The sequence below is a fragment of the Halictus rubicundus genome, chromosome 7, assembly GCF_050948215.1.
Source record: "Halictus rubicundus isolate RS-2024b chromosome 7, iyHalRubi1_principal, whole genome shotgun sequence".
NCBI classification, from domain to species: domain Eukaryota; kingdom Metazoa; phylum Arthropoda; class Insecta; order Hymenoptera; family Halictidae; genus Halictus; species Halictus rubicundus.
In genome coordinates, this window is record NC_135155.1 from 16,970,728 (window position 1) to 16,988,455 (window position 17,728).

General features: G+C 43.6%; 1 protein-coding gene across 1 annotated transcript in view; it reads right to left on the reverse strand.

Moving 5' to 3' along the window:
* The window catches only part of Gycalpha99b (guanylate cyclase 1 soluble subunit alpha 2), an 82,365-nt gene that overhangs the window by 3,693 nt on the left and 60,944 nt on the right, over positions 1 to 17,728 (reverse strand). The window contains exons 4-6 of the mRNA XM_076790907.1: positions 3,144 to 3,489; positions 1,080 to 1,464; positions 63 to 242 (exon numbers count right to left, since the gene is read on the reverse strand). Of these exons, the coding sequence (XP_076647022.1) occupies positions 63 to 242; positions 1,080 to 1,464; positions 3,144 to 3,489 (911 nt within the window). The remainder of the gene's footprint in view (positions 1 to 62; positions 243 to 1,079; positions 1,465 to 3,143; positions 3,490 to 17,728) is intronic.

Genomic DNA, 17,728 nt, shown 5'->3' on the forward strand with positions numbered 1-17,728 from the left:
GCGTATGAATTCTGTGGATACAAATTTAACGACATTATAATCAGATGCAAATGCAGTTGTACCTGGGCTCTGGCTTGCTCCCCCACCAAAATTACCTCCCTCGTAGCATCGTATAATGGAATATCGGATATAAAAAGTTCTCGACCAGTCAGCCCTTCCAGACCGTTCAAGAATGGCGAGCTCACGAATAGGATGGAATCCGATTCGGGACAATGGACCATCTGACCCTTCATTTCCAGTCCCTGAAATGATCGAAATCCTATCACTAGAAAAATTCAGGAAACGCTTTCCAACAATAACAATTATATTGTATCAGACCGTGTATCTTGAACAGGAAAAAAATTAAAATCTCGAATCGACCAACGAATCCCACTTTTCTACTTGTTTTACAAATTTTACTCCGCTTCCATCTCATTTTACATAATTAAATATTGTACAATATTAAAATTATACGTCTATTAATCAACACTCGTGAGTTTCTGAATAATATGTAAACTGCGGATTTCATAATTTTATAACAATTCCGCTCTCTTGAAAGTAGACGTACAAAAGTGTTTCAAAAAAGTTCAACGATAGATTTGTCTTTGTTGGAATGTGATCAAATTTCTAATAGACCAAAGAAATTTTCTAATATTGTTCAATTTGGTATTCTGACAATATTCCATTGACCATTATCAATAACTGTCGATTAGCGGATTTTTCGTTTATAATCTGTCAAATAAAGGAGAAAGTGTTTCCTTGCCTCCTTAATACTCCTTTGTTTCGGGTTAAATTATGCAGAATGACCGAATCCCGCCCTTCTAACTAGATTGTAAATCCTTACGCAAACAAGGGTTGTTACGAAATAATTTATAAGATTTCGAAACAAGAACAAATTTGTTCCTGCTGCTACAGATCATTATTACGTTCCAAGGGAGATAGAGATCATATTAAAGGTTTCCAAAGGCCGCTATAAACCGTAAGGAAGTACTGTAACCCCATAAAATCCGCCGTTCGCGATGGCTGTCTTTACATCGATTCGCCTACCATGAATCGATGGGATACTACTTTATCTATATTCTATATGGTTATTCACGTACCTCGGCGGGATACTTATCAACACCCTGCGGTCTCTGTAGGGTCAGGACAAAGGGTGTGTTCGCACGCTTCAGTATCTCGTGAAAGGTCAGAGTGACGCCGCGTGGCCTTGTGAACGTGAAGTATATCGATATATTTCGGCCCAATCGGTTCAGGTGCTGTCCGAAAATCTTCATGAACCCGACCCCAAGCTGTACGAGTTCCAATTGTCGGTCGACGACGAAGTGCCATGGGAACGCCTTGCAGAAACTCGCGACCCCCATACGGAGGTCCGTGGCCGTGGTCGAGAGTGGACGGAAAGTAGACGCACCTGTCTCGAGGTTATTGTCGTCGATCTCCGAATCGACGGTCGAGCTCTTGCTATAGCCCTCCGGAATGATACGATACCTGCGAAACGATTCGTAGAACGTTATTTATCGAGAATAATTTATTTATCGTCCCCCTCTTCCATTTATCGTTCGTTTACCGATCACCTGGGCCAGGCCTGTGCAACCCGCGGCCCGTGGGCCACATTTGACCCGTCCTCTCACTTCTTTACAGTGTCGCCAGATGAGGGGAGGGAACACGAATCGAGGGGAAAAGAATTACCCTCTCTCTGCCACTACCGGAGTGAAACGTGTCACGTGACCGGAAGTTGGAAGTTGGAAATTGGAGGTTGGTTTGAGCTTAGTAGACTAATTGAAGGAAGAAGAAAATTTTTATGTTGTAAGAAGAAAATCTCTCGAAATTAATAGAATCTTTTTAGCGGCAGCCATCTTGTGACGTCATACTTGCTTCAGAATTCGAATTTTCTGCCGAATATTACAAATTACTCCACGATCAGGTAGAAATTCGCAATTTGGGCTCCATACAGACGTAGATTGGACTTTTAGGAAACACAATTGACCACTTCTAAACTGCTCATTGCAATATTGAAGCGGCAGTTTGTCTAGATTTTGACCCTTGCATACGTATATGGATTTCAAACCATGCCGGCCCCGTTAAGAAATAACAGTAACATATAAATTGTAAACATCTGAATGTATTAGTTCTTTTGCGCCTCTACAGCAAAAGAGGAGGTTGCCAGACAAACTGATTATTTATCCAGTTTACCGGGTCTTTTATGTGCGGTGTGCTAAAGTTGAAATTCAGTTAGGTGTGTGCATGTTCCCTTGGCAGGAGTCGAAGCTGTTTAGTATATCGGATTATGCACGGGCCATTAGCGGGCTGGTCGTTTTTTCGGGAAACTTTTAATTGATCCGAACTCATGAAAATAATCCAATTACGGAAGTTCGCGGACGCAAATAGGAGAGTCATCGAGGGATTCCTTTACGACGGTAATGTGTAATGGGGCGCCTGCGAATCAGCGTGCAGCGTGTTCGATGCAAATGCCTGCGAACATGGCCAATCAATATTTGTTCGGGCCGTAGTCTCCGTGGCCCTCGGTACTTTTTCCGTGTAAATTGAATTCCACTCTTGCAACAGAATGTCGACAGCCGCGTATCGATCCTGCGTGCAAATACTAAACATTGTTCTTTTTTCCTTCTTTCTTTCTTTCGTTCTTTCTTCTCTTTTTTTCCACCGTGAAACAGGTTTTCACGTAATCGGTTCGAATCGCGTATGAACTAATGGACTGTTTTTGCTCGCGGTGCATTTATTTGAAACGCAAAGTGTCATTAAAGCCGATCGAATTTCTTTGTTCTTCTTACCCGCGGATCCGCTTAGCCGGCATTACGGTCAAACGGTTAATGAGCATTATTAAACAGAGCAACAATTGTAAAAGAAAATTGCAAAAGAAATTGCAGTCGTAAATGAACAATTCTCAACGTTGACCAAACACTTGTTCTTCCTTTATATACATTCTCATGCGCGGTAGAAAAATCGCAAAGACTGATAATTTTTCATCGAGCAATGCGACATTCGTTTACACAAGGCTTTGTAAAATCTGGTCAGACAATAATCAAATACAGCCGCGTCGGTACCCACGCTACAGTCTACATTTTTAAATTGTCTTTCAATTGTTGTTTCAGAGTATGCTCGTAGTTCGAGAGACTGGAAAAAAAATGTGGGAAGTGGATCGGTCTTACCTAAAAGTATTGTTGAAGTCGCCGTAGTTGACGATCTCCACGGTCGCATTGTCGTTATAAAACTTCCTGGCGATGCCCTTCAAGCTGCCAACGAGCAAATAGGCGCGGGACCGTTGTTGCGTTGTAAAATGCAGTTCTACCGCTTCCGGCGTGGCGATGCATACGAACTCTGCCTCCGCCTCTGATCCGGACTGGTGTTGTACAACGTCGTTTACACCGTCGAGCGTGGTCAGGAAGGCTGTCAGATCGTCCCCGAGGCAACGGAATGCCCGCTCGACCAGACCCACGCAACCGGTATAGATCAGCTCCTGGCCGAGCTCATCGAAAAACCCTAACTTGTCGATATCTGAAATCGTTTCGTCGAATTAGCTCTCTCGTTCAGGGTCCGGCTTCTAGCGGATTGCATCTCCGAGTCGGAGTTCACGCACTCAAACGAATTAAACGCGTTCCCACGATTGAAAGGAACCGCGGAATTAAACCCCCGCGCCGCCTTCTGTTTACAGGCAATCATGTCCACGCATAAAACCGCGATTCTCTCAGTTTTATACAGTGCGTCCGCGATAACTTGTACCAGCGCTTTTGTAAACATAAGAAAAGAAACCGAAGAGGAGGTAGTTGTAGTATATTTCACTAGCAACATGATAGCGTATCTCATTTTTTGTATTTTTAATATTTGTCTAGAAACGAAGGCGACCTTCATTTGTTTTTTAATGAAATGCTACGTGTTTACGTCATATGAAAACGGACATTCAGTTCAACCATGTAGTATACTATGGTCTTGAGGGTCATACAAGGGCAGAAATAAAAGGAATAGATTTAACATTTCGTAGTGTTGTGTTTAGTAGTATGTTGTAGTGATCGACTACAAGTTTCTAGAAAAGTATTAAAAATACAAAAAATTGAGATACGCTATCATGTTGCTGGTGAAATATACTACAACTACCTTCACTTCGGTTTCTTTTCTAATGTTTTCCTTTGACGAACAAAACGCTGGTACAAGTTATCGCGAACTGACTGTAGAACACCGGTTAGCACGGAACCTCACCGTTTTGTCGGTCGAACAGATTCGCTATTATTAAAAAACCTCGTTCCTCGTTTATTCTTTTGCTATCTCAGCGGGAAGGGTTAACACCTCGCGGTCCAAAATGGCCTCCTTTATTTCCGAACTTGCCGCGATATAATGTTAGATGTTCCGGTTAGTTTTGAGTGCTTCTTATAGGCGGCTGTAACTATAAACCTAGCCGAGATGTTTGGAAAGTTAGTGCGTCGTTTCAAAGATCGAACACTTGTCAGAAGCGTTTGGCCTACTCGCATTTATTAAACGATCGCGGAAAGTTCCTCACCTCGAGATCTTCTCTGAAAGAAAGATAGCACAGCGGAAAAAAATCCCCCAGCTGATAAAACGTTGGGAGACAATGGTGAAGAATGGTGATGACCGATTAAAATTTCATCTGAACGGTGACGCGTGATTTTTACATATTATTCATTCGTCACCGCTGCAAATTTAATTTCAAACAAATAGTTTAACGTTCTGTGGAACATTTCGGACAACGGCCGAGGAATGAAAAACAATTTCGCGAGTAGAAGCAATTCCCGAACTATTGGCATTCTGTGCATGAGCTCATCGCGTGAAATTATTCCACGAGCAATCAGGTCCAATACGAGTTAGGAGCCAAGGCGTTTTCCTTGACACCGGTAACCCGAGGATTTTCCACTTTACAGCATGATTGATCGAGTCCAAGGTTCGCAACTGCACTCGCGGCCAGAAAATATATCAGGATTCCCGAAAAAAAGAAAAAAAAAAAGAAAACGGTGCATCCCGGCGATTTCTTTTCGAATATTATCTTGCGAGGATTTAATATCGCTCGGACCGGTGCCATAATACCGCAGCCATAATACGTTTCAGTCTCTCGTCCGACCGAGCCGTTGGCTGCGCTGAATGGAACCGTAATTTTGCTGACGAGGGAGTCAGCCACGATTTTCTCTCTCTCTCTCTCTCTCTCTCTCACTCTCTCCCGGCCCTGTGGATTGGAAAAAAAACGTAGTCGGATGCAAATTCCAATCGTTACCGGAGAGTTACTAATCTCCGAGCGTGTTCCGTTCCCGCGGGTTTCGAAAAGTTGAACGGTGTGTGCTTTGATCTTCGTTTCGAATCGGACGCCGGTCACCTCGTCGCAATTTCAACGTTTTCTACCTCCACACCCATGTACACCTTCAAGTTCTTTAAGTCATTTTAGAACGTCGAAAACAACGCAGAAATATCCTCGAACACTTCTAATGTCTTCACAGTTGTGTATTTTACCTATTCGTTTTTGCCGCAAACGATAAAATATATTTTTCGAATTTTTTAAAGCACCAGTACTCACTGAGAACTGCATCAGTCATAAAAGACCTTTACAGCTTGAGGGTACCGTAAAAACGTTTACAGTGCAGGGGTTGAAACAGCAGTGGCTGTAATAAATCTTGAAGCTTCAGTTACGGGTTCAATTAAAGAATTGATTAAATTTCTTGGAACTTCTGTATGTGCTGGCGTGGCACTTGATGTGTCAATTAGGTATAGCTGGCCTGGGCAACTTCTTGCCCGCTGTCGCTTCACGACTCCCTAGTGTACCGGTCCCCCATTATCGACTACAGTGATTTGTCTATATATGTCACCAAGGCCTGGATGATAAACGTCGCGGAATTATGCATACTACCGCGGGGTATACCCGGAAGGCCTCGGACGCCCAGGAGGGTAAACAAAACACGACTAGGGTATGTCCTCTGGACGATACACGACGCTGACAAGACTCGTGTTGCTGACATATATCGAGAATTCACTGTATTTCAGATTTTCCTGACAGTGCTTTGCCTCGCGTCCTCATGTGACTGCGAATGTGTGCATGCACATCTACACTCCACAGGGTGGGGGGACCCTGAAGTAGGGAGAGGAGTCGTCTGTGGCTCGCGAGCCGCAAGTTGCCCAGGCCCTGGGCCATAGCATGACTAATAATATTATTCTAGTTCAGGCTAAGATTGTTATTTTTTGATTTTGTATTGAAACGGGGAATAGTTTCCTTCGGACTACACGGGCTGGTTTCGGCTGAAATAATTATCGATTGCCATAATAACCGACAATAATAGGTTGACCCAATTTTCAGATGATTCCCAAGCGCTCTTGGCCTGCAAACATTTACACTCGCATAAACATTCGCAAAGAGTTTCGGTGTTACTCTGTCCTACATTTGGACAGCAATTTTATACGAGCTTGCCCTTTTCTCGTGTACTGAATTCGCAAAGGGACGATAAAAAAAACACAGCAACACCATCCGAATGTCCAATCACCACCAGTTTTGAAAGCGCAACGCTAAAAATACCATGAACATGCATATTCATCTATGTTGACACACTCGAGCAAGTGGTATAAATAGCATCAGCAATATTAACCCTTAGCACTCGAATGGCGACTGTAGGGCGCCACTAGAAATTTCTGTATCATTATTCAAAATACTTTTTACGTTCTTAAATTTGCTTGTATTTAATAAATTACTAAACACTTCAGTATTGCAAATTGAGCAAATTGGACCATTTTCATATGTATAACACGAAAAATGTATATAGAAGGAAAATATTCTAGGTTGGAAAAAATGTTTCGTTTTCGAGTTAAAATGGCTTCGAGTGCAAAGGGTTAATTGTACATATGCAAATATTTCTTCGGTATTCTGTTCACGTAGATTGGGGTCATAGATGCCCGGACGAGGGATGCGATGTTGTTAACATGTCCCGGATGGATCCAGGCACTGTTTCCGCTTGTTTTAGAAACCGTTGGGTCTGCTGAGCTTCTCTGAAACGAAATATTTCGTGTACTTCAAACACGGAACTTAGTTTCTTTTTGGGAAAAAAACTCGTCCTCGAATGAAGGTTTTTTACGCGACACTATACATTGAAAGAGCTGGGTAAGTACTAGTAACGTAGAACGGTTTATTTACCACGTAATTGCTACCACGGTTTCCAGGTGTTTACGATAATCCGTCAAAAAATGTTCCCAATAACAATTAATTTGATTTTACTGCAATAAATTGACTTTCGTGGCACTTCTCATTTTACAATTTCGATACGAAGAAGAGTTCGATGATGCGCTCTAACATGACTTTCAAACGACCTCGAACGAGAAAATATCGAATAAATCAAATTATACGGACTACAGTGTTTACTCTGTATATGTCCCAAATGCCTAGCCGATAAAAGTCGAAGAACTGTCCCCACTGCCACGGGGTATACCCAGTGAGTGGTCACGAACCTAGTGGATCAAAGAATAGTATCTCCTGACGTATATACGTCCCTGGCTATTTTCGACATAAATCGAGTAAACTCTTTATTAGCTTATAGTAACTAATAAGTTAAACATGCCGTTAAGAGATGCGAATTGAAACACGTCTGAACTGAAACGAGTGTCCTATCTATTTGATGAACGAGTTGAAGTATCACAACACGGTGAAAGAGGCAGTCTCGCCGGAAGATTAACAAATAAAAATAAATTATTTCTTTCTTTATCTGCTCAGGTGTGCGAAGTTCGGAGAAGTTGAATGGGTCGGTGCGAGTGTTGCGGTGCCTCGATCGCTGATGAAATTTAATTAACGTCGGGAACTTTCGCCGAGCTAAAAGTCGGCGAGTCGCAGCGTCTGTCTCTTAAGGTCTTAAGAAGCGGCCAACGGGGTCCGCCACAATTTTCTAGCAGTGGTTATTGAATAACCAGGTGCTGGGTACCGCGATTCCCAGCGCGATGTTTCCTGCGCTTGTTTCGCCTAACCGCCTGGGAGCCAGCTCGACGGCAAATCCAGTTTTGCACACGTCTCGCCGTGCGAAACCGGCGAAAGTTTTCCCGCGAACGACCTCGGCTGCGGTCGATAAACGACCGATAGATTCGAATCGCATTGCATCGCGACGCATCGGAGCGTAGGTTAGGCTCCCTTGCAAATCCGGAAATCGACGCGGCCAGCGCCAGGTTGTTCTAATGTCCGGCCGCATTATTTCCCACCGAATGTCACTATCAGAACGCGATAATCAATAGCGGCCGGCGTACAGGCTGTATAATACGTCCAGCCAATCGCCTGGAACATCGTTCGATGTTTCTGTGACGGCCTGCCAAATCATCCGGTAAACCTTGACAAATCGATGGCCCGTCGCCATCGAGTTTCTCGTTCGTCGCGTCTCCACCTGCGACCGGTTTCGAGCGACGTTATAAATCCGCTGAAACTACACAACCGAGGATCGAAAAATCTTGAAATAGATTGTACGATACAATCGTCGGGGCATCGCTCGTACCCACATATCGAATGCGCTTTTTCCTTTTCCATCGGATTTTTCGATTCGGGAAGCCACTCGCGGGCTGAACGAACTTCGAAAAGCGAAACCAAGACGAGGACGCGGAAATGCAGCTGTCAATGTTTTCACAGGATAAAATAAACTGGAATTGCCATCGAGTACCATCAGGATCGCTACGATATAACCGCTAAATCGGAAAATCGTTGCGGCACGCGTAATGCATATTTTAGGATTAAAAGGCGTGGCACTCGCACGCGAATCGTACGGGAGTCTAATTATGAGCACAGAAATGAACCAGACGGAATTCTGCGAAACGCAAGTCCCGAGATCACGAAGAGCACGATTCGTAAGGCAACGGAGAACGTAAATTGCGAGGAGCACAAGAAGAACGTGGTTTGTCAAGACACAGGGAACACGAAGCGTAGGACAACAATGATCGCGAACAAGAACAAGAAGAACACAGGTCGAAGAGGAACACAAGAAACGGCTGACGAGATCACGAAGAGCACGAACCTACGCGAAACCAAGAGAAACGCGAACGTTAATAACCCGCGGTATTGCGAATAAAGTGCGCATAGAAATCAGTTCATCCCGTGACTATCTCTTCCTCGAGGATGCAAACGGATGCGGCTCCGCGGTATTAATTGAACGCCGAGGGAAGACGGTGTTATGTCATTGCGCGTTGCCGCCGTACACATTGACAATTACCATGGGAGGTAGGAGACTGCAGTTACCTACTTGCAGGTCCGTCGACTGTGAATACGTCGGTGATTACATTCGACCAGTTGCAAAATTGACAGAGAACGATCAATTCTATTGATTAACCCGAATACGTAAACTGCAGTCTGTGATCTGTGTCCTCTAAAAAATAATTTATTGATTAAAAGATTGGAGATAAGAGGATTCATTCTTCCTTATGATGCAGATAGGGTAGAAAATAAAAGCGGAAAAAGACGCACGGCAAGAGCTATACTTCACACACACACACACACACACACACATTTCGCGTTTTGAAGAGGTGCTCGACGGAGTGACGCGTCGCGGATGGCTGTCAGGTTGCAGCCATCAACATTTACGGAAAAGAAACAAAAGAGTGGAGCGGAAATCGGAAACGCGGATGATAGGGGCAGTCGCGCGTCGGTGAAAATGTTCACGGAACGCTACGCGACCCGACAAAGCGGGGCCTGCTCTCTGTGTGCGTGGAGAAATACACTTGTCTTCTGGCCAGTTATCGAGGAAAACGGGGAAAGAGAGGACGGGGTCGCGCTCGCGATTTTATCCGGCGATTATTCACGTGACGACTCCGATGGAGTTCCCTACATGTCCCGCTTTAACGGGCGAACATTGATCTGCATGCCCGACCGAATTGGGACAATACGTCGAGGAGGAACACTTTGGGAATCGATGCGGCCCGTCGTCGCGCACCTACTCGACAAAGCGATAGCTATCTTTAATTTCTCGGAGACTGCAAAGAATTTGTTTTCCCTTTGGTTCCGTACCGATCGTTGAAGAGGAAACACCTATTCTTTTACAGTTTTCGATCAAGCAACCTGTGCTCGAAATATTCTAATAATTTTCTTTTACAACCCTGTAATAAAATGGCGGCGTCCGTACCTTCCGAGGATCATATTCGTCATTGCATACTTTTCCATTTTCATGCGGGATTTAATGTAACGACAAAGAAAATTTGCGAAATAAAAATATACAAAAACTTGAATTGACTACAAAGTTTGTTTTAGATTTCAAAATAATTGATTACTTATGTGACCCCCTAATACATTCCCAGTCCCAATCATATTTTCCAGACCTACCGTGTTAGACTTCGAGAAACTGAAGACAGCGCGTATGGGCTATCATTTTGTTAGGGAGTGTGCGTTGTTCCGACTCGGATCTGCGGTTTCTTCGACGAGGTTGGAGTTAAACAGTCATTTCCATAAAGCCCGCGCATTCTCCCGGAAAGTACATATTTCCATTCCGACTCGACGGCTTTCTCCTCCTCGCCGGCTGAGCTCGAGTCGCGCGTCAACTTGATGTTAGCTTTGCGAACGTAATCTGTGAAATCTTGCCGGGCCTTATCGCCTGTCCTGCGAAAGCTCCTTAAAGCGCAGCAACTCGCGCGAGAATGGATTATATTCGATTCCCGACAACGTTGTCTGCCGTTCAACGGCGAAAGTAACGCGATTAAGCTCTATCGAGAATTTTCCCTCGAAAACACGCCGATCCTATTTCGCTGCTCCGTATCGCAGCAAAGAAATTTCGCGCGCGTGCTGCATAATGGAGGACGCGAGAGAGAAAATACGAGGACGCTACCTACCGGGAAATTTCACAATACCTACCATAACTGTCGGAGCAATTAATTTACTGGAAACGGGTAATTAATTAAGTAATTAATTTATTGGAAACGGAAGCGTGCCTCACGGAAGTCCCATGAAAGGAACCGATTGGAAAGGGGCCGATTGGTCAGAGTGGAAAGGGCACACCTTGTACTCGAGAATACGCGGCGTACTATTAACACGCCGCACAGTGTGACGAATGGCCTTTTTAGCTGGACAAAAGTAACTTTCAACAAAAACTAACTATGCTAATGTAATCTAAAATAACCATGTATTAAAACCCTTGAATATTAAAACTTAAAATTCTTTTCTTGTATGTTTACAGAGCGTGTAAACTTCACCTAAAAAACGAACACCTAACCTATAAATGAATGGGCACATTTCCATGCGCGCTAGAAATATGTTAAAATGTACTAAGGAGTGTTTAAATTTCCTATATATGATGGATATAACATCTCAAAACATGTATTGTCACTTGAGTAATTCCAAATTATCGATAACATTCCTCTATTTTTGTAAATTAAGTGTCAAAGACGGTACTTATTTTTCCACAGAAACGCCCATGTTGCTACTCTTCGTTGATGAATTAGTATATGCCCCACGTCGCCCCACGCGATGATTTTTACATATAAATAAAGTAGAGATTCTCTACTTTATTTTAGTACCAAAATTGGCTTGCGCAACGTTGCGCAACTATACTAATTTTTACAATGAAGTTACGTCGTTTTACGTACACGCTCGTGACAATCATAGCTCGGGCCGGGCGTTTCGAACGCAGCCGATGCCGATTGCCGTTGCCACTTAGCGGTTTGTTTAGTCTACTCGTTGAAACCTACGGATTGGTCTCATTCATTGTATATTGAAGGAATAAACAATGATAGGATCCCCGAGTTTTCCTCTAAACTTTCTTCGTATGAAAATTCGTTTCTTCAGTCTGAGAGCGATCAGCGTGCAGTGTACATCTCACTTGCGTTTTTCTTATATCTTTCAGTTTCGTTATTTTTATTTTTGTTGTTGTTTTATTGTTATTGTTATAGCAAGCGAACGTTTCTAAGTAAGACTTTGATTTTGATCTCCGTTACTTCTTTTGTTTTATTTATACTTTCATGTTATTATATTTTTATTAAAATAGTAAACAATAATATGAAACAGAGTTGTTATTTATAAAGTGAAACCTCATACCAAACCAAAGAATAATTCTTTCCCGTTAGAATATATCTGAATCTCCAAAAAGTAACACGTACTATAATTTTTCCAAAATTACATTGTTTCTGTCCCTAATTAAAAATGACGTCTTCTTTGACAATATCTACTACTTGTTAAATCATTCTGTGTTACACAGATCCATTACTAACTTTGTTGTAGTTTTTATTTAATTATAAATCACTTAAAATATATTGTTTAATTAACAAAAACCAACTAAATGTTGTAAAAAATTAATAATTATTCATATTTTATACAACTGTAAACATATTAATCGATAAGTATAGAAAAATAGGCGATTTAGAGTTTTGTCCAGCTAAAAAGGCCATTCGTCACACTGTGCGCCGGGCTGTATTTTGTGTATAATAAAGGCTCGGTTCGAAAATACGAGGTTCGGCATTAATTGGTTCGTATACAGGAGATTCTACTGTGTTTCGTTGAAACGGCACACTGCGCGCCGTGGGAGATAGGGAGCGCGTCCCGAGATGCTACGGGACGGCGCGGCTACAATTTAAAGGTGCATCGGAAGATTTGTGTCCCGGTGGACAGGGACATTTTACTTCGATAAATTTCCTCGGCTCGCACGCTGTATTGAATGTGTCGGGGATTGTGTGCGGCGTTTCCGCGAGTCAATAGCAGGAGAGGTCTAATACGGGCGCGCCTTTTCGAAGCGAACTAACTCCAGGCACTCTCCGAGGCTCCATCACGATTGCACGAGAAATCCTTTTTGCGCTCCGCCGACTCCGAAGAACGATCTCGTGCTATTCCCGTGCAACCGTTCTCCTTCTTCCTTTCATTTTTTTTCTTCCTCTCTCTCTCTCTCTCTCTCTCTCTCTCTCTCTCTTTCTCTTTCCCTCACACTCTCTATCTCCACCTTCTTGCCCGTTATCTGTAATGTTAGATGATCACGCCACGTAGGACAAGGTGCACCATCCCTTCCTCCATTTCCTGTGCACTCGCCGGCGAAAATTTTTATCGGGTCACCGCTGGAATTCCGATGCACTCTTCCGGGTTAATCGCGCTTCAACATTATCTTCGGTATCTCTGTACTCCAGCCGGCGCACTGCCCATTACGAAGCGAGCTTTTCCTAATAAAACTATGAAAGCGCACTCGGTTTGTACAACATGCGATATTTCGGATCTAATCCTCGCGCTCCCGTAACCACGGATACCGCCATACGTCCCATTATACGCTTTTTACCTTTCCTTATCTTTTCTCCATTTCCCTCAGCCGTTCCGATACTTTTTCCCCCTTCCAGCCACCGACCATGTTCTCCGCTCTTACGTGCACTCTCCCTCCAACCCTTTACACTATGGCATAACGTATGCTCCGACGTCGTCTATCCATCTTCGCAGAATTCGCAGATTCCCCCCTCCCCCTCACCCAGCCGCTTCACTCCTTTCAATGCTCGCTCCACTTTTCCGCGTTTTCGCGGCTTTCCACCGAACTCTGTTTTCTCAATTTTTACTTGTTTCCTGCTCGTCTTCCGCCAATTTTCGACCTCTTTTCGGCTTTCGTTGTTTCCCCGCCAAGAACATCTGCCATTGTGTTGGATCGAAAATTTATTCCTCTCGAATGAAAATATGAAATCGACGAGTATCGAGGAAATAATATCCGTACGGATCTTATTTACAATTTCTAGCGGAACGAACCGTCCAAAGTTATTTCCATAACATTGGGAACGAACTTTCCGCGGGAAGTATGCGAGACGCGATCAAAAAGAAACTGGACTCGATCAGTTTCTCTGAGCCGATACTAGATGCGGTTCGATGGCTTTGCGGGTCGTTCCTTTGACTCATGCTGTGCCAGATTTCATCGGAATATTCCGACGTGTGCCTGCGTGCGATTTAGTGGAAGCGTGATCGCGTAATTCTGCGATTTAAGAGCCAAGAGTTCGTAATTCCCGGTAAGGTAGAGCGACTACGTTACCGACAAAAATTGTGCCTCAACTTTTCGTGTGAAACCGTCGAAAAGAAAAAAATTTTAATGGAAGCTGTTTACCTTAATGAATACTTTCCACGTAAAACACTCTTCTTCTGTGATTGCAGACGCATGAAACCCCACAGTCTGATTTATAACAGATTTCGATTAAACACCTCGGGCTATGAACGCGGATAAAATAACGCGAGCACTATCCCGGGAGACTTTGTTTCATAAAGGTATCCCGTTTGTGGCGGAAAGGTTAAACAAAGGGTATTCGAGCGATGATTAAATTCAATTAGAGTCCCCCCGGGAAGGAACCTGCGCGGTTGCGCCTTCCCGAACTTTTCATTTAGTTAAAAACCAGTTTCGCCGGCCTTCAAGTTTACACGACAGCAACGTATTCAAAGCTGGGAACTTCGTTAGCACGCTAAGTGAATCTTTTACGGCGGTTCCGTTTAATTGCTGGTGCGCGAACGCTGCTCGACGCGCGGCGGGCAAAAATGCCATTTTGGCGTTCTGGATGATAAACGTCGCGGAATTATCCCCACTACCGCGGAGTATGTCTCCTGTTGTTGACGTACATCGAGGATTCACTGTACTCGGATGATGACAATTAAAGGAAATCACATTTGTCGCTAGTTGTCGCTGATGAATTTTGTCAACAAATCGTAGTTTATCACGGTATAGTCGATGCTAGGTTCCATTAGGTTCCGGCTGTTAGATGCGCACGTTTATATTTATTATGATAACACGAATTCCGTCTCTCCCAGTACCCCCACCCCAGCCCCCTCTCTCCCCTCTCTCGATCTGTTCGGATCGTCAAGGCTCTATTGAACGATCATGACGGAAATCGTTGATAAGTTCCGACAGGGAAGTCCAATCTGAATACGTTAGCGTGCATATTGATTGTCCATGATGATTAATGGGACGTTCGCGAAGCATGCTCCACTGTAACTACAGTACTTGACAGCCGAATGCAAATTAGGTTAACATGCCCTCGAAGATGAAGGATCGTCACAGAACCACCTGACAACGTATATTGGCTCCCGTCGAACATGCTAGCCCGGAATTCTCGCTGGATCATTAAGGTCCGACGATCGAGCGACGCGACGCGACGCGACGTCCGGACGTATTATTACACGGACCCTCGGGTTTCTGATCGTCGTCGACGGCGATTCTTTCTCGCAGAAAATTATCTCCAGCCAGAAGAAGCGCCGATTAAAATCGCCCGTTTAGTCGAGATCGTTAACGAGCCTTCAGCCGAGAAACGAGGCGAGACATTCCGACGACGAACCGTGGCTCGCCACTTGCATTTAATTGGGCCATTAAACGCTGCAAAATTCAGCAATTCTCATGAATTTTTATCGAAACCGACCGTACCCTTCTTACGCTAAATTTTTTTTTTTACAAATTGATTTAACTATTCTTTCCAGTCTTGCAGAACAACTTTTTGTAGTTTTAATTTCTCGTTTCTCCGAATCTCGCCTGAAATGAATACAGTGAGTTCTCGATATATGACATAATTCCGCGACATTTATCATCCAGGCCTTGATTTCGAATTATCTACGCCAGTGATTGTAAATATTGACAAATCTCGGGTTTCCTGTTTCTGGAAACAGACTGCAGGGCAAACAAAGGATGCATGTTTAACAACGGCATGTAAACATTAATATCGGATTCTTTCAGAGCAATAAGTTTTACGACAACATGGCCGAAGTAGATCAAACGAATACCAACGACGGTTGTGTATTCTTCTCTCGGCCATTGTTCAATCTACGGGATTAAAATCGCGTTTGTCACAGTCCGGCGGTTCATTAAAAAAGAAATGGTTGCACGACGGGGAGCGCAAACGGGGCAAGAATTAGGGCAGTTCATTAAACTGTTGAATTCCATCGGACCTCGGGCCGTTGTAACGATTTCATGTATGAACAGTAAATTGGATCGTAGTCGGTCGGTAAACGTTCAGCGCCCGTCGGGAGAGTGATGTTTTTGTAAAGTTATGCGAAACGAACTTACGGCCGCCTTCGAAAGCAATAAATGCCTATCACGGCGAACCGTGGGAGATAATTGCAGCGACTACATACTTCGAAAGCGGTCTGGAACAACGCCGGCTTATTTTACAACGGGTCGTTCAAGCGTTTTAATTAATGCCCCTATAGATCACCGGGCAAACGCGTTACAGCCATTCGATGTTTACAGGAACGTAAACCCCGGCTACGCCTGGAAGATGCTTAAGCGAGTTTTAAATTATGCGATTGCCGCGGATCGTTTACACAAAATTGCGCAATTACCGTCGCGATTGCGCAACCGTATTGCCGAGGTCGCGATAATGAAATTAATTCGCTGCGTAACAATCTCCGGTGAAACTTTATCGTCCAGAAATTTATCAACTTTATTCGCGCGCAACGTACGACCGAAATATGGTTTTTCGGACGTGCGATGGACATTATTACATTCATCAACTCAAACTGCAGAAACGTACGAATTAATTCATACAAAAATATGGTATAAAACAATATATTGTAACCATGATAATAATCACGAGAAAATATTTCGCGAACATCCCCACCCTTCAAATTTTTACGGTTTTAAATGCAATTCTAATAAATTAGGATTTTTATGCAATTTTCAAAAATTACACAGTGCATGCTTGCTAATTCCTTGAATCTTACTACAGTAATGTCTTGATCTAAGCCTAATCCTCGGGTCCGTGCTGTGACATGGATCGTGTAGGCCTACTATTCGACATACTGTCAATTGTACCACTAAGTATAGTTCCAATTATATCGTGTTTAGTGTCATTTTAATCAGAAAAATGCCACGAATAAGTTGGTGAAAGTCCCATAAAAAAACAGTGAAAAATAAAGAAGTTTTACAATTGGATTAACAGCTCGAGCTTCTCCAGTGGAGGGGGTAGGCGAACCGACTAAGATCGTGTAGCTCGCTTCGGCTTAGATCGAGAGTTACTGTCATTCTTCTACAATCGCAATAGACAACGAAATCTGTCTTCTTTTAAGGTAATTCGAGTTTCGACAGGTGCGCTTGAATTCTTGCCGCGTACTGTACGCGCAAGGTAATAATATTTGAAAGAGTAACTAAAATCGACAGTTTAACATCGAGATGAAAGAATTAAGTGGGAGGCTGCTGCAAAATTCTATTCAGCCGTCGCGAATACGCGTATGCACCCCGCGCAGATTTCTCGCGAGCGACAGGAGGCGGTAGCTCCTTTCATTTTCTGTATTTGAAGCATTTCGAGCACCTTCTTGCAACTCCGAGAACGTCAAAACGTTCGCGGCACGTATTCTCTCGCAACTTGTTGCGGCCTCGTCTGTCGCTGCTGCGCGGAAATCTTTTCGGTTTTGTAAAGGCGCACGCACAAGAAAGCTGAAACACAGTTTGCTTAAAAAGTTAACCGGGTTTCAACCGCCCTGAGCTGCGACTCTAGAAATTTTTCTTTGAGCTGGGATCACTTTCGTTTTCCACACCAATACGGGTGCTCCTAAATTGGCGCACGAGCGCTCTCTTTCCAAACTACGAAATTCTTGAATTATTCTCAGAATCCAAGAAACTCTTTCACATCAAATCCGAACTTCTGCGTCGCTACGTTGTATCAAAGACATGTCATGCGATCGCTAAAATTGTTCTTGGTGTGTATGTCCTATTAGGGTTACCCAGAAGTAATCAATTATTTGCGAAGAATTTGTTTTGCCTTTAATTCTGCACCGGTCGTTCAAGAGGAAACACGTATTCTTTCGCAGCGATTTCATTAATGCTCAGAATTCCCGTAATTCACGATAAGGTAGAGTGACTACGTTACCGAC